General features: G+C 43.8%; 1 protein-coding gene across 1 annotated transcript in view; it reads right to left on the bottom strand.

Moving 5' to 3' along the window:
* The window catches only part of cwc27 (CWC27 spliceosome associated cyclophilin), a 205910-nt gene extending 181067 nt beyond the window's left edge, over positions 1-24843 (bottom strand). The window contains exons 1-5 of the mRNA XM_055635029.1: positions 24390-24843; positions 17311-17407; positions 7560-7672; positions 6855-6998; positions 3080-3178 (exon numbers count right to left, since the gene is read on the bottom strand). Coding sequence (XP_055491004.1) covers positions 3080-3178; positions 6855-6998; positions 7560-7672; positions 17311-17407; positions 24390-24431 — 495 coding nt within the window. The 5' untranslated portion in view covers positions 24432-24843. The remainder of the gene's footprint in view (positions 1-3079; positions 3179-6854; positions 6999-7559; positions 7673-17310; positions 17408-24389) is intronic.
* Positions 24844-24995: the final 152 nt, after the last annotated feature.

Raw genomic sequence — 24995 nt, 5'->3', positions numbered from 1 at the left:
GCTGCCAGGAGGATACCTGTACCATCAATCAATCTTATCGAGGCAGGGGCAAACTGCGGGAAGAAGTCTGAGATTGTCACGCCTCCTCCTTCGATGACCAGGCCCAAGCTAGAGATCACCAACATCATGACTCACGTGGGCTCTGACGGCGACAGACATTGCCACCATGTCGTCCTGGACTTTGTTATCACTGAAAATAGTATAAACCATGCGAGTTCACCCTATTGTAAATGTCAGTGTGATCACTGCTGAACCCGGCATTGTCCTTGACACCACAACCCACATTAGCTCATAGCACCATATTGCTATCCAACATGCGGTGATTGCATGTTCTACCCATGTGAGTTTCCTCCAGCTGCTAGTTTTCTCCTACCTGTCATTCCTAACTAGCCATTGGCAGCAGTGTATTTGATGTCTGACTCCTGACCCATGCTGAACAGTTGATTTTTAATGAGCAATAGACCAAGTGCAGACCCGTTGGGTCTGTTCCCCCAACGTGCGGATGCGGGGAGGGGGGGCTGGTGGGGAGGAGAGGGGTAGGGCTGCCCAGCAGCCGTCGGCTTCAGAGTGAGCCTCAGCTCCATGGCCTTGCATCCTCGGCGCTTCAGACCCCGAGGACGGGGGAAGGGGAGTGGGGAGTGGGCAGGTGGGCGTGATCCCGAGTGAGCCTGCGGGCCGCCAGCGAGGACGGCGAAAAGCAGTGGGGATCTGCTGATCTGTGTCTTCCGCCAGCATGACAGAGCCGGAGCGTCGGCAGGAGTTGAGCTGCGGGAGGCATGGCGCAAGCGTACTTGGCATGGAGCGGGCAGTGGGGGAGTGTGGGGGGTGGAGGAGAGCCGGGCTGCCAAATGAAGAGAAGCGGCTTCTGACTCTGTAAACCCACAGCTGGAATGAGCGCGCAGGGCTTCACGAGCTGCGCCAACAGTGATGATAAGGTTCAGAGTGTGAGGAGTCGCTGCCCCAAGATCTGTAGAACAACGAAGCTTCAGTGGAACGGAGCTGTAGAATGTTTGTTCTGCAGAACTTTCTCGATCTCTCTGCGCCTTTAATCCACAGCGGCGGGGGGGGGGGCGGGGCCTGGAGGCAGATGGGCCTGGATTGGTCCGCATGTAGGCATTGTGACGTCAGCAGCTGCTGAGTGCAGATTAGATTTTAAAAATTGAGTTTTGTGATCAATTTTATTAAAAATCTGGGGAAATAATTGACCAAGGAGTGGATTTGCGAATGTAAAAGTAAAATCGCTAGCGAAATCGTAAAAATCTCAGCGTTTTTGCGTCTGGTGTTCACGGAGTAACGAATCAACAGCAAAATCAAAGGCAAAATCAAAATGCCGTACACCCACGGAATTTTAAAAGTATATAGATATAGATATGATAGATAGGGTGGCTAATAATGGACAATGTTGCACACATTTCTAGAATAAATAATAAATTAATATACCAATTAGAAAATAAGAAAGACAAGAGATGGGAAGATTTATGTAAAGAAATGCTATATTTAATTTAAACGGTTAACGTCTTAAGGAAATAATAATTAATTAAAATAATACAATAAAAATGCTCACTAACACCCTGCTCTCTTCTGCAAACAAGACATTTTTAAAGATATTTGGATAGATACGTGGATAGGAAAGGTTTAGAGAAATATGGGCCAAACACAGACAGATGGGACTAGTGTAGATGGGGCATCTTGATGGGCATGAGCAAGTTAGGCCAAAGGTCTGTTTCCATGCTGTATGACTACAGGACTTTGTTTTTCCTTTTTTTTTGTTTTCTCGTCCCGTTGTCATAGTTTGTTTTTCAGTTTATTTTAGTTGTGTATGTGTATGGGGGGGGGGGGGGGGGGGGGGGGGGGGGGGGGGTGGGGGGGGGGGGGGGTTTTAGTCTCATCCTTCGGGGGGGGATGCGACCTTTTCTTATCGTATCCCCCGTCTCCATCTGTGATGAGGCCTAATCGCGGAGCTGGCAGCCTCCAACTGGGACCGACCTCGAGGCTCCGGAGACAGAGCCAGCCAGGACTTACCAAAGCGAGGCTGGCCGACTTCGGGGCTGTGGCGACGTTGCGGCGGCAGCGACCCGACTTCGGAGCCTCGGAGGCTGGGCCGCGGGCCCAGTGGACAACAACGTTGGGAGCTCGCAGGTCACAGGTTGGTGACCTATTCTCCGGAGCTCCCGCAACAACAGCTTTGTCCACTGGACTGAAGGGTGGCAGCTTCGACCGTCCAGGGCCGCGGAGTTTGAACCGGCCCGTTCGCGGAGCTCGGATTCAGCCGCAGGACTTGCTTACCATCACCCGGCGGGGTCACAACATCGGAAGCTCGGATCGCCTCAACGCAGAGGGAGAACAAGGGGGGAAGAGACAAAGGCTTTTAGACTTTTGCCTTCAATCACAGTGAGGAGGGCCTGGTGGACTGTGTTAAATCTGTGTTTATTGTGCGTTTTGTTATTTTATTCTATGTTATGACTGCAAGGCACGAAATTCCGTTCAGACTGAAAAGTCTGAATGACAATAAAGGATACTTGACTTGATGATTATCAACAAGACAATAAAAGCAGCCGAGGAAGCTAATTGTACAAATAATTAGATAAGTAGGCCAAGGGGTAAATGAATGAGGAAAGCTCAGTGGAAATGAGTAGAATAGCTCTTTGGTTAGAGAGACCAACAATGGCGCTGCCACTAAACAACCAAGTAATGACACATGTGCTGTGTGCCACATCAATGTCAACTGTTAAAATCAGTATAGTGAAGCAGTGGTGGTGAGGGAAGGACAAAACCAAAATCATTGATTTCTCACGTTTTCAAGTATAACACATTTGTCAAAAATTATCCTACGTATGACAAGAAAAGCACCATCACAAAGCTATTCTGTGGCAAATGTAAAGGACTGCAGGTAAAGTTCATATTAAGGGTTCATGTTCAGATGATTGAGTGTAATAATATTGTGCACAATTCTATAACGCTGCTACTCCGCCTAAATACAACTGAGGATTCTGTAAAAGAACAGTATCAAAACGTGCTAACCTAATGACAAGACAGACATAAAACAATTAAAATGCCTATTTTATTTATGTCAACTTACCTCTGTTGATTTAATCTTGTGAGGAATGAGTGGTCGTTCATCTTTATCAATTTCTACTTCTGCTAATCTTAATATATTATAAATAGTGTCACCAGTCACCTGTTTAAAAAAGAATCCATAATAATTTTCATTAAAACTGAATATCTTGTTAAACTTTATTCTGCATTGCACTGCTACAATCAGCCACATGGTTTAGTTTAGATTAGAGATACAGCTTGGAAACAGACCCTTAGGCCCACCGAGTCCTTGTCAACCAGTGATCCCTGCACACTAACACTAGGGACAATTTACAATTTTACCAAGCCAATTAGCATACAAGCCAGTACGTCTTTGGACTGTCGGTGGAAATCTGGAGAAAACCCTCACAGGTCATGAGGAGAATGTACAAACTACAAACAGAGTGTCCGTAGTCAGGATTGAACCCAGGTCTCTGGCGCTGTAAGGCTGTAAATTTGTTCTTTAATTAAAAGCTACATAATTATTTTATATACATGTAGACCCCTAAGCCTCCAAATAACTTCCAAACTTAGAACATAGATACAAAATATTTTTATAAATAAGTTTTATTGTAGCAAATTTTCTTAAGATGCTTCCAATCAGCAGAAAACAATATGCTACTGAGCAGATTTAAAGTTAGATGCCCAAAGGAATTTTCAAAAAGATAATTTATTTGTAAGTTTCCTGAAAGAAAGAGGAAGGGAGGTTTAGGGAGAGAATTGTTGAGACTGATACCTCAGCAGACAGAGACCCGTAGGGTGCCAGACGCCTATGGGGAAGAACAGGATACCAACATTAGGAGAGCATTGAGGGTTAGATGGCTGAAAAGGATTACAAAGATACACGGGAACAAGATCATGAAGAGACACACCCACCAAGTAAGTTAGTAAATTGACCAATATTTCCTTCAGTGCACTTATTGCTTAATTTATATTTTAATACAGGTATCTCACAAACATTTAAACATTTTCACTATAATATTATTAAGGATTGGAGGGTAGCTAATGTAATCCCACTTTTTAAAAAGGGAGGGAGAGAGAAAACGGGGAATTACAGACCAGTTAGTCTAACATCGATAGTGGGGAAACTGCTAGTCAGTTATTAAAGATGGGATAGCAGCACATTTGGAAAGTGGTGAAATCATTAGACAAAGTCAGCATGGATTTATGAAAGGTAAATCATGTCTGACGAATCTTGTAGAATTTTTCGAGGATGTAACTAGTAGAGTGGATAAGGGAGAACCAGTGGATGTGTTATATCTGGACTTCCAGAAGGCTTTCGACAAGGTCCCACACAAGAGAATAGTATACAAACTTAAAGCACACGGTATTGGGGGTTCAGTATTGATGTGGATAGAGAACTGGCTGGCAGACAGGAAGCAAAGAGAAGGAGTAAACGGGTACTTTTCAGAATGGCAGGCAGTGACTAGTGGGATACCGCAAGGCTCGGTGCTGGGACCCCAGCTATTTACAATATATATTAATGATTTGGACGAGGGAATTGAATGAACATCTCCAAGTTTGCGGATGACACAAAGCTGGGGGGCAGTGTTAGCTGTGAGGAGGATGTTAGGAGGCTGCAAAATGAATTGGATAGGCTGGGTGAGTGGGCAAATGCATGGCAGATGCAGTATAATGTGGATAAATGTGAGGTTATCCACTTTTGTGGCAAAAACAGGAAAGTAGACTATTATCTGAATGGTGGCCGATTAGGAAAAGGGGAGATGCAACGAGACCTGGGTGTCATGGTACACCAATCATTGAAAGTAGGCATGCAGGTGCAGCAGGCAGTGAAGAAAGCAAATAGTATGTTAGCATTCACAGCAAAAGGATTTGAGTATAGGAGCAGGGAGGTTCTACTGCAGTTGTACAGGGTCTGGGTGAGACCACACCTGGAGTATTGTGTACAGTTTTGGTCTCCTAACCCGAGGAAATACATTCTTGCCATAGAGGGAGTGCAGAGAATGTTCACCAGACTGATTCCTGGGATGTCAGGACTTTCATATGAAGAAAGACTGGATAGACTCGGCTTGTACTCGCTAGAATTTAGAAGATTGAGGGGGGATCTTACAGAAACTAACAAAACTCTTTAGGGGTTGGACAGGCTAGATGCAGGGAGATTGTTCCCGATGTTGGGGAAGTCCAGAACAAGGGGTCACAGTTTAAGGATAGGGGGGAAATCTTTTAGGACCGAGATGAGAAAAACATTTTTCACACAGAGAGTGGGGAAATCTCTGGAATTCTCTGCCACAGAAGGTAGTTGAGGCCAGTTCATTGGCTATATTTAAGAGGGAATTAGATGTGGCCCTTGTGGCTAAAGGTATCAGGGGTTTATGGAGAGAAGGCAGGTACAGGATATTAATAATAATAATAATACATTTTATTTGTATAGCGCTTTTCAAGGACTCAAAGTCGCTTTACATGGTGAGTCAAGAACAAAACAAAATAGAGTAGTAAGACAGAATGCAAAGGGGAGGGGGACATGGGACCAAGGGTATGCAGAGGTGAAGAGATGGGTCTTGAAGATGGTGAGGGACTCAGAAGTTCGGATTAATTGTGGGAGGGAGTTCCAGAGCCTGGGAGCTGCCCTGGAGAAGGCTCCGTCTCCAAAAGTCCAGAGGTTGGATTTCAGAATGGAGAGGAGACCGGCTGGAATGGATCTGAAGGACCGTGAGGGTTGGTAGGGGGAGAGGAGGTCAGTGAGATAAGGGGGGGGCCAAGTGGTTGAGGGCTTTGTAGGTGAGGACCAGGATTTTGTAGATGATCCGGTGGGAAATGGGAAGCCAGTGAAGTTCTTTGAGGACTGGGGTGATGTGGTGCCAGGATTTGGTGTGGGTAATGAGTTGGGCGGCTGCATTCTGGACCAGTTGGAGTCGGTTGATGTTACTGTAATTGATGCCAAAGAGAAGAGAGTTACAGTAGTCCAGTCGGGAGGAGATGAAGGCATGGATGAGTATTTCAGCAGAGGGGGGTGTGAGAGAGGGTCTGATTTTGGCAATGTTGCGGAGGTGAAAAAATTGAGTTGGATGATCAGCCATGATCATATTGAATGGCGGTGCAGGCTTGAAGGGCCGAATGGCCTACTCCTGCACCTATGTTCTATGTTTCTAAGTCTTCAGGGCACATGCCTGTTTGTTGCTATAGCAAACGACCTTTAACCTTGAGGGGCAAAGATGATAACTCAGCAAGATGTGACAATTATATTCCCAGCCACAATTGTATCAACAGAGATTACTTTTCAGAAGATTGGCCTCTGTACTCAAATGTATTGTTGCTGTTTAACCAACTATTGACATAACGACCTGGTGAACCAAACCAGAGCCTCTTGACATTATTGACAATTAACATTTTGACTGCAGGAAATGGACCTCCAATAGTTTTAACAGAATATTACCCTTGGACATGTTACCTCTGGACCTGTTATCAAGCGCAGAGGTGTTATGAGAGAGTGGGGAAAATAATTAATCATGTTATTTGAAGATCAGAATGAATGGCAGGTGCCCTATTGTTTGATGATGATCCAAGAAAAAGCAAGGACATAATGTTGAAAGAATGTGAGCTGGATGATGGATCGTCCAAAAATGCCATTACACTCAAGGCCTGCAAGCGGTTGAAGGTTTCAGGAATTGTACAACCCTGCATAATATCTGTTTAATAGACAAAACAGAAAATGCAGATAGGAGTGAAGTAGAAACTTTTCCAAAGAAGCCGAAACAAATATTGAGGGAGATGCTTATTCAATTGGTTATGAATGTATGAAAATGTCTCCATAAACTAACCTTTCCAAAGATAGTATGCTTGTTATTAAGTTCCTCTGCAGGACCCAATGTAAAGAAAAATTGACTGCCATTATCATGAGGTCCAGCATTTGCCATAGCAACCAGTCCTCTTCTATTAAAACGTAATCGAGAATGAAATTCATCCTGCAACAGAATAGTAAAATTATTACATTTCATAATAAGCAGATTTCCAGTAGAACATATTAACAAATTTTCAAAATGATTTCATCTGCATTTCTTGAATGAAGTTTTTAAATTTACTGTTCCTCAACTGTTATGACTGGATTAGCAAAATTCTAAACTCTAAAGCACAAAAAAATGGACACGTGTAGAAAATTCAGCCATTCCCACTCCTGACTCGACTAAGATATGTATATCGTCCAGTGTACTGCTGTATCACAGACAATGTATAGACAGAGAGTGGGGGAAAAGGACAGCACTTAGCGCTATTGTTTGATTTTCAAGGACTCTCACCACTTACTGAAAAGCAGGAAGATAAATAAGAAGAAACTGCAGATGCTGGAAAATCGAAGGTACACAAAAAAAAAAAAAAGGCAATTGAACTCTTGTGATGCCTCTATAATTTGACATTTAGTATATACATATCGTAACTGTAGCAAAATATTGCCAGCATCATGAAATTTACTTGGGGATTACATAATATTTTAAAGAAACAAAATGACAAAAACAAAAGAAAATATTCACCTTAAATGGCTTCCCAAATACCGACTCACCACCAGTTCCATTTTTGGTAGGATCCCCTCCTTGAACAATAAAACCGGGCACAACCCTATGAAATATTGTGTTATCGTAATAACCTAATGGAATAAATAAAAGTATTACAAATATGTAATCTTCAGTAAATGCTTTAAAAAAAAACCTCTTATTCAAATATTCCATTAACTGGATTAACGCTAAACTTAATTCAGCCACAAAGCTTTAAAAATAATTTTTAGTCATTAGGTAGACACAAAATGTTGGAGTGTGGGAGAAAGGTACCCCCCCCCTCCCCCTCACACTGGTATGGAGCTTTTGCTTTTTCAGCTCGAAATTGTGCAATCTCGTCCATACAGTAGCGAGTCTTTTCACTTACACTGGAATGCAATATTTATGCTTTAAATTGGGATGGCTATGAATAAGGTTAGGCTAAATTACATTCCTAATTACATTCCTTAGTACAGCCAGGATCTGATCAACAGGTGCAGCACATGACAGGGCTCTCGCTTAACTTTTGTTCCCTGTTGCCAGCCGGGCAACCTAGGCAGCTTTTTAGGTTGCCAAATGACAGTTTAGGTGGTCATTTAAGACGGCTTGCATGACACGTACGACAATGTGCTCGGACAAAGTGAATGAATGAATGAATGAATCTCTTTATTGTCATTGCACATGGTACAACGAAATTTAAAAGTCAATCCCACGGTGCGATTCACAAGAGCAATTTTAAATATATAAGAAAAGGTAAAAATATACACATATTTTAAAAAATTACAGATAAATAACAATAGCAGCTGAGGTAGAACCATTCAGTTGAATGTGAGTGTTATTTCTTATTTTGCATTGTTAAGTTCATGTATGGCTATGGGGTAGAAGCTGTCTCTGAGTTTGTTTGGCGAGTTTTGAAAGACCTGTACCGTCTGCCAGAGGGCAGCAAGTGGAACAGGTTGTGTCCAGGGTGGGAAGGGTCCTTCAGGATGTTGGCTGCCCTGCCAAGGCAGCGAGAGCTGAAGATGTCCTTCAGGGAAGGCAGTGGGCAGCCAGTGATTTTTTGTGCGGTGTTGATGACCCTTTGAAGGGCTCTCCTGTCCGCTGCAGAGCAGCTGGCATACCATGTGGTTATACAGTACGCCAGCACACTCTCGATGGAGCAGCGGTAGAAGGACACCAGCAGCTTCTCCTCCAGGTTGTTTTTCCTGAGGATCCTCAGAAAGTAGAGTCGCTGCTGGGCCTTCTTGACTGCTGTGGTGGTGTTTGTAGTCCAGGAGAGATCCTCCGTAATTTGTGTGCCCAGGAATCTGAAGTCTGAGACCCTTTCCACACAGTCCCCATTGATGAATAGGGGTTTGGGGGCTGCACTGTTCTTACGGAAGTCTATGATAATTTCCTTTGTTTTTGTGGTGTTTAGGATGAGGTTGTTGTCTGAACACCACGCTGCCAGTCTTTGGACTTCCTCCCTGTAGGCCGTCTCATCTCCTCCTGAGAAACGCCCAACCACAGTCGTGTCGTCCGCAAACTTGACGATGGTGTTGGTGGTGGGCGGGGGCATAATCGTGGGTGTAGAGGGCGTAGAGGAGGGGGCTCAACACACAGCCCTGTGGGGAGCCGGTGCCGAGTGTGATGGGGGTGGAGAGGTGATGGCCCAGTCTGACGGTCTGGGCGTGGTTAGACAGAAAGTCCTTGATCCAGAGGCAGATGGGTTGGGAGAGTCCTAAATCCATGAGTTTGGTGACCAGTCTGCTGGGGATGATGGTATTGAAGGCGGAGCTAAAGTCAATGAGTCAATAAAGTCAGTGTGTAGTTACCAGTCGGAATTATGCTCAATGAAGCATTCACATATTATTTCTGCTTCAAATAAAGTCACAAACTAAACATATTCACAAATCAAGACATGATATATACCACAATGACATGCAGCAAAATTACAATACAGTATCTCACCTCCTTTTACACATTGCAATTAATGCAATTTTTATTATTTCTTTCCATTTCCAAACAAAATTCTGGTTGGATTATTCAGCATATAATCAACCTCAGTGAGACCAAGTGCAGGCTAGGAGATCGTTTTGCACAACACCTACACTTAGTTCGCAATAACCAACCTGATCTCCCAGTGGCTCAGCACTTCAACTCCTCCTCCCATTCTGAATCTGACCTTTCTGTCCTAGGCCTCCTCAATGGCCAGAGTGAGGGCCACCGCAAATTGGAGGAACAGCACCTTATATTTTGCTTGGGTAGTTTACACCCAGCGCTATGAACATTGACTTCTCCAATTTCAGGTAGTCCTTGCTTTCTCCCTCCTTCCTCTCCCAGTCTCAGCTCTCCCACAGCCTACTGTCTCCGCCTCTTCCTTTCTTCTTCCCACCCCCTGCACCCGCACATCAATTTGAAGAAGGGTCTCGACCCAAAACGCCGCCTATTTCCTTCGCTCCATAGATGCTGCCTTACCCGCTGAGTTTCTCCAGCATTTTTCTATCCCCCATTCTCACAAGTTCTGTTGTCCCACTTTCTTCACCCACTCCATACACATTAGGGGCAATTTTACATAGACAAGTTAACCTACCAAGCCAATGCATCTTTGGGATGTGGGAGGAAACCTACATGCTTGCAGGGAGAATGTGCAAATTCAACACAGACAGTGCCCGAGGACAGGATCGAACACAGATTCCTGGCGTGTGAGGCAGCAAGTCCACCAGCTGTGCCACTACATTTTATTTTCCAACACACAAAAAATTATACGTTGATAACTTTGGTTACTAAAAAAAAAGAAACTAACCATTTTCATTGTTAAATCTCTAAGTGATGCTATGTCCCCCTTTACAACTACTGTAGGTTTTAATTCAGTTCAAGATATGGGGCAGTACATTGGCCATAAAGTTGCTGCCTAAAATTGTCAGGGACCCGGAATTTATCCTGAATATGGGTGCTGTCTGTATGGAGTTTGCTTCTTTTCCCTTTGATCGCATGGGTTTTCTCCGGGTGCTCTTATTTCCTTCCACATTCCAAAGGTGTGCAGGAACTTTTTTCAGACCCAACCCAAAACGTACTATTTTCCTTTTGTCCAGAGATTTTGTCTGACCTGTTGAGTTACTCCAGCTTTTTGTGTCTATCTTCAGTGTAAACCAACATCTGCAGTTCTTTCTCACACACACGATACTATACGATAGAACTTTATTAATCCAAGGAGGGAAATTCTGTGTGTGTATGTGTATATAGTTATATATTCATATATAAATATACACCGTTTGTTTTCTCGTTGATAACATTGTTTACAGAGTACTATGTTTACATATTCTGTTGCGCTGCTGCAAGTAAGGATTTCATAGGGACATGAGAGAATAAAACAATCTTGACTCTTGACTAACGTCGCTAATGTGTGGGATAGAACTAGTGTACGGGTGATCGGCGTGGACTCGGTGGGCCGAAGGGCCTGTTTCCAAGCTGTATTTTTAAATTACACTAAAACCAGAGGAAATCTAAAGAAGGGTCTCTACCCGAAACGTCACCCAATTTCTTCTATCCAGAGATGCTGGCTGCTCCATGGAGTTCCGCCGCACAATTAAAGCATGGAATAGTCTTCACCCTACTATAGGTACCCAACCAGAAGCAATTAAATTTAAGGTAGCTCTTTTTTCCCCCCCAAGACCCTTTTTTGTTTAAGTCTAAGTCAAGAGTCAAGACCAGGAAACCAAGCAGCAAGAGTTACTCCAGGGAGTTACTCCAGCTCCAGCGAGTGAGTCTGCGTTGGTTTTCAGCGGTCCCAGCGAGTGGACAGCAATGGCAGCCAGATTTCCCACCATGCAAAGGGAGGGAGAAAGTGGCCGATGCCAACTAGTTGCATAGCGCATGCGCATGTTCCCTCCGCAACTCCCTAGTTAACTCATCCCTTCGCAGCCAAACCACCCCTTCCCCTGCTGGAGATGCAACACCCGTCCCTATACCTCCTCCCTCGACATTGTCCAAGGACCCCAACAGTCCTTTCAGGTTAGGAAAAGGTTCACTTGCACCTTCTCCAATCTCATCTACCGTATCCGTTGTTCAAGATGTGGACTCTCATACATGGGCAAGACCAAACATAGACTGGGCAATCGTTTAGCTGAACAGCTTCGCTCAGTCTGCCTGGACCTACCTGATCACTTTAATTCTCCTTCCCATACTGAATTTTCTGTCCTAGGCCTTCTCCATTGTCAGAGTTAAGCTAAACGCAAATTGGAAGAACAGCATCTCATATTTAACTTCCCTCTCTCTCCATCCCTCCCCCATCCAAGTCGCAGCAGCTTCTTGTTCTCACCTAGCAAACCGCTAACAATGGCCTGTTTCCTTTTTTGCATCTTTCATTCATGTCCTATATCACTCTACATCACAGTCTAGATCTCTTGTTCCCTTTCCCCCTGACTAGTCTGAAGAAAGGTCTCAACCCAAAATTTCACCCATTCCTTCTCTTTAGAGGTGCTGCCTGTCCTGCAGTTATTCTAGCGTTGTGTCTATCCAGGGCCGGCCTTAGGGGGTGCGAGGCCCAATTGGGAACAATTTTGGTGAACCCCAGATTCCCAGCCAAGGTCTGTCAGCCCAGTTATTTAGTGTATATATTATGAAATTGTACACTAGGTGCTATGGATTATGCACTGTCTGAATGTCTTCTGCTCCCGTTCGACTGTCAGTAGCTCCACTGGCTTCCAACCTTCACCGTAGCAGCTAATTACCATTAAACTGTATTATGTGATTGGACACAATGCCCTTGGAGACAGCGGCTGATTGGACAGAAGGAGACCTATTTGTTGATTGGACGGGAATTTTAAGGCAAGCTGGCTGGTGATTGGATGCACCCCCCTTAGAGACAGCGATTGATTGGCCGCCAAATAAAATTGTCAAATAGGAAAACAAAAATCGCTGGTCGGTGCGAACTCAGTAGACTATCTGGTTGTATCTCCAAAATAAACAGTATAACATGCAGGTACATTCATTTAAAATAAAATTCAGTGATTATTTCACATGATTTCTCACTGTGTAAAGCTCAATATCTGACCAATTTCTGTTTAACACGTTTGGTCTGCCGTGAGCATTTATCTCTCCCAAAACAGTTCATATCTAGCAAACCGATCAACGAACCAGACAGCAGTTGGACGCAGTCATAGAAACATAGAAAATAGGTGCCGGAGTAGGCCATTCGGCCCTTCGAGCCTGCACAGCCATTCAATATGATCATGGCTGATCATTCAACTCAGTATCCTGTACCTGCCTTCTCTCCATACCCCCTGATCCCTTTAGCCACATCTAACTGCCTCTTAAATATAGCCAATGAACTGGCCTCAACTACATTCTGTGGCAGAATTCCACAGATTCACCACTCTCTGTGTAAAAAATGTTTTTCTCATCTCAGTCCTAAAAGATTTCCCCTTTATCCTTAAACTGTGACCCCTTGTTCTGGACTTCCCCAACATCGGGAACAATCTTCCTGCATCTAGCCTGTCCAACCCATCAGTCTGGTGAACCTTCTCTGTACTCCCTCAATGGCAAGAATGACCTTCCTCAGATTAGGAGCCCAAAACTGTACGCAATACTCCAGGTGTGGTGTCACCAAGACCCTGTACAACTGCAGTAAAAACCTCCCTGCTCCTATACTCAAATCCTTTTGCTATGAATGCTAACATACCTTTGGCTTTCTTCACTGCCTGCTGCACCTGCATGCCTACTTTCAATGATTGCCCATGACACCCAGGTCTCGTTGCATCTCCCCTTTTCCTAATTGGCCACCATTCAGATAATAGTCTACTTTCCTGTTCTTGCCACCAAAGTGGATAACCTCACATTTATCCACATTATACTGCATCTGCCATGCATTTGCCCACTCACCCAGCCTATCCAAGTCACCTTGCAGCCTCCTAGTTTAGAGGGGTTTAAACGGTTTAGAGGGCTTCAGGTGGGTTCAGAAGTGTTCAGAAGGGGAATAGGGGGGTTTAGAGTGTCGCAGAGGGGTTTAGAGACGTTATAAGCCCCCCGTGAGAAATTGTACTTCTCTGAAATTGAAGATAGACATAAAGCTGGAGTAACTCAGCAGGAAAGGCAGCGCAGTGACTCTGAAGAGAAGACCCTTCTTCAGACTGAACGGAACTCTCGTCGGTGAGAGTACTTGTGATTGTCTGAAGAAGGGTCTCAACCAGAAACGCAACCCTCTCCCCAGAGCCGCTGCCCGTCCTGCTGAGCCACCTTCAACTTCAGAGCCAAACAAAAAACACAGAGTGCTGGAGGAACTCAGCGGCCAAGGCGGCTGCCTTACCCGCTGGGTTTCTCCAGCATTTTTGTCTACCGCTAAACGTCAATGATTCCGGGAATGCCGAGGCGACAGGGTGAGAGAGAGGGAGTGAGAGAACTAGAGAGAGACGAGATGGGGAGCAGGAGAGAGAGAGGGAGGGAGAGAGCAAACCACAGAGAGACACAACGTGGGTCGGTAGGTGAATGACTAACCTGCTGCACACCAGGAAGAAGCCCCTTCTCGCGGTCCAGGGCCCTCACTCATAATGGTGAGTTTAAAGAAATTCTCAATGTGTCGTCGATCTACATTCCTCAGTAAATGTAATTGTGTTTTAAACAAGTATTAATGACGCCGCGTGAATTTTATTCAAAGGAATATTTTTTTTATAAATACTTGTTCAAAACACAATTACATTTACTGAGGAATGTAGATGGATGGATTGATGACATTGTATAACAACTTGTTAACTACTTGCTGTTAAGAAGTGCTAGTTAACAAATTGTTTGTGTCTGATGGCCGTGCAGCGGTTGTTATACATGTTCGTTTAAAAAAAATCCGGATGGCGAATTAAAAAAAAAAACTTTATTTAACAAAGAGAATTCGTATTTCCGTACGAAATACAGAACATTATTGCGGGGCCCCCCTTAGACGTGGGGCCCAATTGGGAGCAATCGGTCAAATCGGCTTAAGGCCGGCCCTGTGTCTATCTTCAGTTTAAACCAGTATCTGCAATTCCTTCCTACACAATAAATAAATCACTGAAGAGGGGTCTCAACCGAAACATCACTCATTCCTTCTCTCCAGAGATGCTGCCTGTCCCGCTAAAATTGGAGAATTCAATGTTCATACCATTGTGTGGTAGGCTACCCAATCAGAATATGAGGTACTGTACTTTAACCCATCACCTTTATTTCCAACTCTGTAAATAAAGCTGCACCATCATCAAAACATTTACATTACTCTTCCATCGCTCGAGTCAATTGTTGTGGTATCTCCTTGTTGGCCTTATAATATTCATCTTTCATGAAAGTCAGCTTGTCCCAATATCCAATCATCCCTTCACACCCGATCTTTAACTTAACTCTCCAATGCATACAATTTGATATCTTTGTATTTGGCTTCAAATATATCTTTGCATTACAATCCCCCAACAACCATTTTCAGCTTTATATACCACTATCATGTTTCAACATATGCCTTTGATAACTAGCACTTCATTTTTGGTAACAAGGCAACCCAAGGCTAGAGCTCCAAGCTCTAAATCATTAAACTAGTCTCTCTTTCTATTTCCTTCAAAAACATTCAGTGTTCTCACTATTGCTCAATGAATAGTGCTCTGTGCCTAATGCATGCAGAAAGATGCAGAACATTTAGACTTCAATTGTTACATGGCAAATAACATCTCAGATATATGCTTAAACTAAATCAGCTGCAGTCTAACTGTAGATTCTTGACAGTCACCAATATCATCATCTAATCCTCTACCATCAATACCTCAGATTATTTATTTATGGGCTGGAAGAGGGGGGAATGAAGGAGCTTTGTGGGGGAGGTTGCCATTTGCCAAAAAATAGAGTATTTTGGGTTAATGAGCTTTTGGAATACAATTCTACTGAAAGATCAACATTATACATTTCTTTTTTTTTCCTCTACACACAGTTTAGCCTGTAGATTTCTTGTACTATTAGGTTTTTTTTATCCTACCCTCATACTTTTTATCCTCATCCTGCTAGCTTTGCAGGATTTAGTTTCTGACTAGGAACCTCAGTGCAGAGGTGCATATAAGAGCACATCGTCAACTGCGGTAAACCACTTGACTTCCCAATGTTTTCCAATCATTTACATGAGACACATCATGAGCATAATGCAATATCTCTATTTGCTTGGATGAGTGCAGCTCCAACAATATTCAAGCTTAACATAGCAGCCCATATGATTTGCACACCACTCATCACCACCGATGTTCACTCCCTCCACCGCATGTGCACAGTGGCAACATTAGGTACCACCTAAAAGCTTCTTCAATGGCACTTACCGAGCTATCTGATAGTGAAAACAATGAATGCAAGTGCTCACAGAATACCACAACTTGCAATTTTTCTGTCACAACATTCTAAATTTAGAAACCACAAAAATACATTTAAACCATCATCAGAAATTATATTAATGTTGATAATTGCTGATGATACAACTTGCATATGGAAATTGAGATTAAGTGCACAAATATTCTTTAGAACCATTTACATGATCATATGTGTATTTTTACAATACTGGAGAGATTTCAGCACAGAACATTAAAAATGTCATATCTCAACTGTTTCAAGTAGCATGGTGTTAATTTTTCAGGGATTGTTACTCAAATGTGCAAGAGATAGTGGAGATAAAACCAAGTTAGGAATTAAATTAATTCCCTGATTCAACCAGTTTATATCTCAAAAATATCGAGTTTTAGGACACCAAAAATGTGACATGCTATGACACAATGAAATAGAGGCAATTTCTGCATTAATTTAATTATAATTCAAAACATTTTCAAGTTTGGTGCTTTGCAGAGATGCACATTTCGCAGTAATAAGCAAAACCTTTGATGAATTTGGCATTAAGTGCTCTGAATGGCCATATTTCAAAGAGTCCAACGGTGGTTACTATTGGTGTCCACCCTATTTTACAGTAACTACCGTTACACCACACAAAGAACTTCCCAAGGAGATTGTAATTTTTTTAGTTTGAAGAACTCAATAGATAATTAAATTATGAGTAGAAAGTAACCTTAATATCAAGATTCTGTAAAAGCTGCTGCATGCCAAAATTAGTGAATATTTTAGGTGTCCACCATCACACGCGTAACACCAACCTTTTGCAGTAGCTATATTTCCATCAAATGGTGTACCTGCAGTCTCTTATTATGTATGGACAATTACTTCCATAAAGTTTATTCAAAACATAAGAAAGAAATTACAAACAAAAAATACTTAAAGAAACAGGAGCTACTTTCAGTGGACACTGTATAATGCGCGTAACACACGTTTCAGTAGATAACAGGAATATTGCTCATTTGATCACATATTCCGTGTTTATAGCAAGAAAGTACATTTGTATGTTGAAAAACAACAAAAGTGAAGAAATCAGCTTTTATGCTTTAGAAAAAAATGCCTTTCTAAATTTCATGTAACGGTTGTTATGGTGGATACCAAACATAAAGTGTAAAAAAAACACATAGAAACACATGTTAAACAAGGAATTTTGTCCATTAATGAAATGTTCTCAAACTTCATGAACTATCTCTCCCTGTCATGTACAGCCGCTGTGAGGGTTTTTGATTAATGTGAATCATGTTGAAATAATTTATTTGTGAACCTCAGTTTTATGTATGATGTCACACTTTTTGTACCCAGTATTGTAAAAACACATATATACTTTTGTTACATTTCAGCAAATGGTTGGGATAACAAAATAATTGTATTAAATATTGCAATCTTTGAAAGATACCTTCCATGCAGAGTTGAATAAAGTTTCTACATGCTTTTGGTGCCTCTTTTGACCATAATTCAATGTCAATGTCTCCTGCTGTGGTCTTCAAAAGAACCTGAAAATTAAAATCCCAGAATGAACATATAGTCGGAGCCATAATGTGCTTCAACATAAAATACCATTCTAATATGTCACATAACTAGCTGTTAATATTACTCTCTAAGCATGATAGATAATGTAATCATTGTCTGATGGAAAAGAGACAAAGAAGCATTGTACAATTACATTCACTAATTCAACATATTGGCCAGAATTTGGGTAAACAATACATCCAACCATTTTGATTGAGACAAGAGGAACAGTGTGGCCAGGCAAGGCCAGGAGTATGCACATGAATACAAACTGGGGAGCAGAGAATGAGGTAAAGGTCAGTGAACCTTTGAGAACTTTTAATTGCAAAGGGAAGTAAGCTGCAAAACTACCTGGCCAAGAAAACAAACATCCAGCAGGAGTCAGAATCTCACTACTGCCAATAGGAAGTAGTACTGGAGCCTGAAAACCATGACCCCCAGGTTCAAGAACAGCTTCTTCCCAGCAACCATTAGACTCTTGAACAATACACCCTAACCATAACCCTCTCGGCAACTATGATGTACTATGGATCTTACTTTGGTTGCACTACGGACCTATAGGCTGCTTACCTACTATTAATGTATTGAATACTGTATATTTAGTTGTGTGCTATTGAATTAATGGGCCTGCGAACTGCAGCAAGTAAGAATTTAATTGTTCTATGGCTGGAATATGACAATTAAACATTTTAGATCTCCCATTCCTCCAATCAAACCATCTATCACATTCCCGTTATTCAAACTTTGTCTCAATCAACAGGTAATGAGAGAAGAATTAAGAACAAGAGACTGAGCACAAAACAGCATATCAATGAATTTCAACTTAACAAAACAAGCAAATAGTTGCCCCTTCAGTCAAATGCCAAGACAATCCAACAGTATTCGAGAGCAGCAGAATTCATCCAGTAGTCCTTTAACAACACCAAGGACTAACCATGACCTTAATGAACAGTAGAATTGTTCTACTTTTGTTTGTTTCTTATGTTCTTTTATATTGTTGCACCAGAACAAATGTGCTGAAATGCGAGTTGGTAAGTTGAGAGTACATAAAGAAGCTGCAAAAGATATCGATAGATTTAATGAATGGGCCTGAGGTTGGCGGAGTAACATGTACGGTTATCCACGTCAGAAGGAAAAAGAGAGAAAAAAATTATTATTTAAACAGAGTGAGAGTGAACAGGCAGTGGCGAGTGGTGTGCCGCAACTGTTCACCATATATATTAATGATTTGGAAGAGGGAATTAGGAACAACACTAGCAAGTTTGCTGATGACACAAAGTTGGGTGGCAGTGTGAACAGTGTGAACTGTGAAGAGGATGTTAGGAGGTTGCAGGGTGACCTGGACAGGTTGAGTGAGTGGGCAGATGCAGTATAATAGATAAATGTGAGGTTATCCACTTTGGCGGCAAAAACCAGGGGGCAGATTATTATCTCAATGGGGTTAGGTTAGGTAAGGTAAGGGGGAGGTGCAGCGTAACCTGGGCGTCCTTGTACACCGGTCACTGAAAGTTGGCTTACAGGTACAGCAGGCAGTGAAGAAAGCTAATGGAATGTTGGCCTTCATAACAAGAGGATTTCAGTGTTGTAGTAAAGAGGTTCTTCTGCAGTTATATAGGGCTCTGGTGAGACAACATCTGGAGGATTGTGTACAGTTTTGGTCTCCTAATTTGAGGAAGGACATCTTTGTGATTAAGGTAGTGCAGCGTAGGTTCACGAGATTGATCCCTGGGATAGCGGGACTGTCATATGAGGAAAGATTGAAATGCTTGTATTCACTGGAGTTTAAAAGGATGAGGAGGACTGGACATGCTAGATGCAGGAAAAATGTTCCCAATGTTGGGTGAGTCCAGAACCAGGGGGCCACAGTCTTAGAATAAAGGGGAGGTCATTTAAGACTGAGATGAGAAAAAACCTTTTCACCCAGAGAGTTGTGAATTTATGGAATTCCCTGCCACAGAGGGCAGTGGAGGCCAAGTAACTGGATGGATTTAAGAGAGAGTTAGATAGAGCTCTAGGGGCTGGTGGAGTCAAGAGATATGGGGAGAAGGCAGGCACGAGTTATTGATAGGGGATGATCAGCCATGACCACAATGAATGGCGGTGCTGGCTCGAATGGCCGAATGACCTCCTCCTGCACCTATTTTCTATGTTTCTATTTTGGACCGAAACCCTTCTTCAGACTGATGTCTGAAGCTCAGTCTGAAGAAGGGTTTCGACCCGAAACATTGCCTATTTCCTTTGCTCCATAGATGCTGCCGCACCCGCTGAGTTTCTCCAGCACTTTTGTCTACCTTCGATTTTCCAGCATCTGCAGTTCCTTCTTGAACATGATACAAATAAATATGGGAATCATATGAAACTCAAAAAGTTATCAATGTTTAATTTCAAACATAAATGATAATAAACATAATAACTGAATTGAAACATAATAATTTCAATTGTTATACTTTATTGCAAGGGGTATGGAATATAAAAGTAGAGGCTTTGATACAACTTCACAGGATGCCATACCTGGAGTACATTGTTTTTTTAAATCTCTATATTCAAGGAAAATGAGGTTGCATTGGAGGCAATGCAGGGAAGGTTCATTTAGTATGTTCCTGAAATGCCGAGGTCAATGTGTGAGGAAAGGTTGAGCAGTTTATATTCATTAGTAGAGCCAGGATGTTTAGGCGATAAAATTATCTGAAATAGGCAGGCAAAGAGGCATAATAGAAATTACAAAAAAGGCACGAAAAAGGCATCTATTGACATAAAAAGGCATTTCTTTCCTGCACCAAAATATGGTTAAAAATGATAATTATAAAGGTAATACATTAAATGACCAAAGTTGCCTGGTTGCACATAATTACTAGCATTTTGTTCAAATTATCTGGTGTTAAACTATGCCGTCATTCAGACAGAATATGCTTCAGTTGTGAAAAACTTCTTTCTACCCCTGTTTATGGGCAGTGGGCAGGTGCTATAGACCTGCATGGGAAGGCAGATGGGGTTCGTCAGCATGGCAAAAAAAGGCCGATTTAGGCACTCAATCGTGAAAAGGGCATTATCTTCCTGAAATCATCAAAAAAGGCATGAAAAGGCACATGGCAAAATCCTGGCTCTATTCATTAAAGTACAGAAGTATGAATAGTGATTATATTTATAGGAGGTACACACAAAATGCTGGTGTAACTCAGTGGGACAGACAGCATCTCTGGAGAGAAGGAATGGGTGACATTTTGGATCAAGACCCTTCTTCAGACTGTTGTCAGAGATAAAATGTAGTTGGAGACATTAAGACTGGTGGGAGAACTGGGAAGGAAGAGGGGATGGAGAGAGAGAGCGGGAAAGCAAGGGTTACTTGAAGTTAGAGAAGACAATGTTCATACCGCTGGGTATGAGCTACCCAAGCAAGATAAGAGATGCTGTTCCTCCAAATTTGCGCTGGGCCTCACTCTAACAATGGAGGAGGACCAGGACAGAAAGGTCTGATTGGGAATGGGAGGGGAAGTTAAAGTGCTGAGCAACCGGGAGATCAGGTAGGTTAAGGCAGACTGAGTGGGTGGTGTTCAGCGAAACGATCGCCGAGCCTGCGCTTGGCCTTGCCGATATACAGGAGTTGACACGTGGAACAGCGGATACAGTAGATGAGGTTGGAGGAGGTGCAAGTGAACCTCTGCCTCACCTGAAAAGACTGTCGGCGTCCTTGGACGGAGACGAGGGGGGAGGTAAAGGGACAGGTGTTGCATCTCCTGCGGTTGCAGGAAAAAGTACCTGGGATGGGATGGGATGTTGACCAGGGAGTTGCGGAGGGAACGGTCCCTGTGGAAAGCAGAAAGGGGTGGAGATGGGAAGATGTGGCCAGTAGTGGAATCCCATTGGAGGTGGCAAAAATGTTGGAGAATTATATACAGTAGGCAACAGCTGATGTGGTGGAAGGTGAGGACAAGTGGGACTCTGTCCTTGTTATGAGAGGGGGGAGGGGGAGCAAAAGCGGAGCTGCAGGATATCAAGGAGACCCCAGTGAGAGCCTCATCTATAATGGAAGAGGGGAACCCCCATTCCTTAAAGAATGAGGGCATCGCCGATGACCTGGTATGGAAAACCTCGTCCGGGGCGCAGATGCGGCATACACGGAGGGATTGGGAGTAGGGGATTGAGTATTTACAAGAAGCGGGATGGGAAGAAATGTTGTCAAGATAGCTATGGGAGTCAGTGGGTTTGTAATAGATGTCAGTCAGTAGTCTGTCTCCTGTGATGGAGACAGTGAGACCTAGAAATGGTAGGGAGATGTCAGAGATGGATCAAGTGAATTTGAGTGCAGGATGGAAATTAGTCATGAAGTCAGCGAGTTCTGCATGAGTGCAGGAGGTAGCACCAATGAAGTCGTCAATACAGCGGAGGTAGAGTTCGGGGATAGGGCCAGTGTACACGTGGAACTGTGATTGTTCGGCGTACCCTACAAAGAGGCAGGCATAGCTGGGGCCCATAGCTATGCGTTGAATTTGGAGGAATTGGGAGCAGTTGAAGGAGAAGTTGTCATGGGTAAGGACCAGCTCTGCTGGGCGGAGGAGAGTGTTAATAGACAAAAATTTGCTGGTTCTGCGGTCGAGGAAGAAACTTTAAGACCTTCCTGGTGGGGGATGGAGGTGTAGAGTGACTGGACATCCATAGTAAAGATGAGGGAGTGGGGGCCTGGAAATCGGAAGTCATTGAAGAGACGAAGAGCACGTGATGTGTCAATGGCCAAATCCTCCTCCTTTCCTTCTTGACATTGCACCTATATAGCAATAGCTATAATACCACCTCTCTGCCTAAATGGACAGTTGAAATGGACATTGCCTTTGTGGAATAGAAGCAAGCATTTTTTCTGCAGCTCATTCACAGCATGAAAACTGGCCTTTCTGCCCATTGAGTGTCTGTCAATCATGTGTTACCCCATCTATACCAATCTCTTTTTCCACACAGCTATTAGTTCTCTATGCAAAGGCATTTCAGGGACTCAACCAAATACATCTTAAATGTTGTGAGAATGCCTGCCTCCACCTTCTCAGGCAGTGCCTTTTAAATTTCATCCAGGCTTTGAGTAGGGGCAGAAAATCTTCCTTAGACCTTCTCTAAAACTGAACGTTACCTTCACCCAATATTCTCTGGTTATAAATGCATCTGTATTGGGTAAAAGCCTATCTACTTTATCTATGCCCATCATAATTTCATATATTTCAAATGTTTATGTCCATTCCCCAGCCTTCTCAAGGAAATAAGCCCAGTCTACGAAGTCTCGGGCGGTCACGGTGATGCAGCGGTAGAGTTGCTTCCTAAAGGGCCTGTCCCACTTACGTGTCCTTGGCACGCAAATTACGCGACCTCGTGGTCGCGTTGAGTCGCGGCGGTCCCGTGAAGGTCTCGCGCGATTTCATGCGTACGCACAGCCGTCTGGAGTGCGTGACGTCATTTGAAGATGGACACAAAGCTGGAGTAACTCAGTGGGACCGGCAGCATCTCTGGAGAGAAGCAATGGGTAACTTTTCGTGTTGAGACTCTTCTTCAGTCTGAAAAGAAGTGTCTTGACCCAAACGTCACCCATTCCTTCTCTCCAGAGATGCTGCCGGTCCTGCTGAGTTACTCCTGCATTTTGTATCCATCTTCAATTTTCTTGGCCCCGCTCTGGGAGTAGAAGTGGGGGCGGATCTGGACCACAACGGCCGTGAGCCCCAGGCCGAATTCAGCAATCATTTGCCTGCTTCTGCTGCTGTTGGAGGTGAGATGTTGCGTCACACCAGGGTCTTGGGCCTGTCCCACTTTGGCCGTCAGTTACGCGACAGGCCGTTGATGCGCAAAGATTTTGTTCGCTACAAAAATTTCGGAGCCCCGCGCAATGTCGCGCACAACTACATACCCCTCCGTGCTTCTAAGTGGGACCGGCCCCGTGCTGCCATACGATGCCCGTGCGCCTCAACGCGACCACGAGGTTGCGTAATTTGCGTCCCAAGAACACGCAAGTGGGACAGGCCTTTTATAGCGAATGCAGCGGCGGAGACCCGGGTTCGATCCCAACTACGGGTGCTGTCTCCCCGTGATCTGCGTGGATTTTCTCCGAGATCTTCGGTTTCCTCCCACATTCCAAAGACGTACAGGTTTGTAGGTTAATTGGCTTGGTAAATGCATATAATGTCCCTAGGATACTGCAAGTACACTCCCTGGTGGACTCTTCGGGAGTAATGACCACAAGACAAGACATAATCAATATGCTCCATCTCCATCATTTTTTACACAGATGAATATGTGGAATTCTCTGCCACAGAAGGTAGTTGAGGCCAGTTCATTGGCTATATTTAAGAGGGAGTTAGATGTGGCCCTTGTGGCTAAAGGGATCAACGGGTATGGAGAGAAGGCAGGTACAGGATACTGAGTTGGATGATCAGCCATGATCATATTGAATGACGGTGCAGGCTCGAAGGGCCGAAATGGTCTACTCCTGCACCTATTTTCTACGTTTCTATGTCTATGTTTCTAATGCAATCCTGTCAATCCTATACTGTGGCAACACGAACCGCACAAAATACTCCAATTGTGGCATTATTGATGTTTTATAAGTTTGTAACAAAACTCCTTGCTCTTTTGATTGAATTATAGATAAGGCCCGTCGGCCCACGCCGTCCAACGATCACTCGTTCAGACTGCGTCTGTTGTCCCGGTTTCGCATCTATCCCCTGCACAAAGGGAGGGAGAATTTACCGAGGCCAATTAACCCAGACTAATGAAGGCTTCAGTATTCAAGCAAAATGTATGATCACTGGGGGCCAATTTGTAACTAGCCTATACCGGACCCTTCAGTCCGACTGCCTAACATGAAGGTAGTTTGCAGGAGTCAGATCAGAGTGAGACGCTGGCGGTGAGGGGTGAGCGGTGAGGTTCCGTGCCCCGGGTTACGGCGCTGTGCTGTGCTGTGCTGCGCGGCGGTGCTGCGTTGCGCTACGTTACCTTCCCGCTGCTGGGCGGCTCCTGGATGTAGATGTTGCTCATGGCGGCGGTTTCGAACGCAGGCCGGTTTAAATCCCCGGAACCCGCGCGCTACGGCCTCGCGCTCGTTGGTCAGCAGCGCCCGCTACCCTGCCCGGGCTGCACTTTGCGCCATGTCTGCAGCTCTCTCCGAGTTATGAGCAAATGAAGGCGGGCGAGGCGAGGCGAAGCGAGCAAATGTCCAAACGAAAGCCGTCCAGGAGGATCCAGCCGGAGCAACCAACGCAATGAATGAGGTATCAGTTCACGTCCAAACACGTCCACCTCTTCAAGCACTGCCACTATTTAGCGAGTGTACAATTAACCATCCCCAGAGACAGCAGACCACATCTCACGCCGAGCTGCGCACCGATCCACTCCACTCCACAGCTAGATCTCTACTTGGGACACTGGTTCGCAGCAAAATGTGCCCTGAAAGCAACTCGTCTGTTGGGCTAATTGTGCGAGGGTGGTACTCCAATAGAGGCATTAATAGTGAAATTATAATATTTTGATTTAATTTTCTTTGGAGAGTCTAAAGACAGAAGTAATGTGTCCCCTATACTAGGATCCTTGCGGTATTAGCTT

This window comes from Leucoraja erinacea, chromosome 1 (genome assembly GCF_028641065.1).
Source record: "Leucoraja erinacea ecotype New England chromosome 1, Leri_hhj_1, whole genome shotgun sequence".
NCBI lineage: Eukaryota > Metazoa > Chordata > Chondrichthyes > Rajiformes > Rajidae > Leucoraja > Leucoraja erinaceus.
Note: the sequence above shows the minus strand (reverse complement) of the source record. Positions and strands in the feature narration are given on the sequence as shown.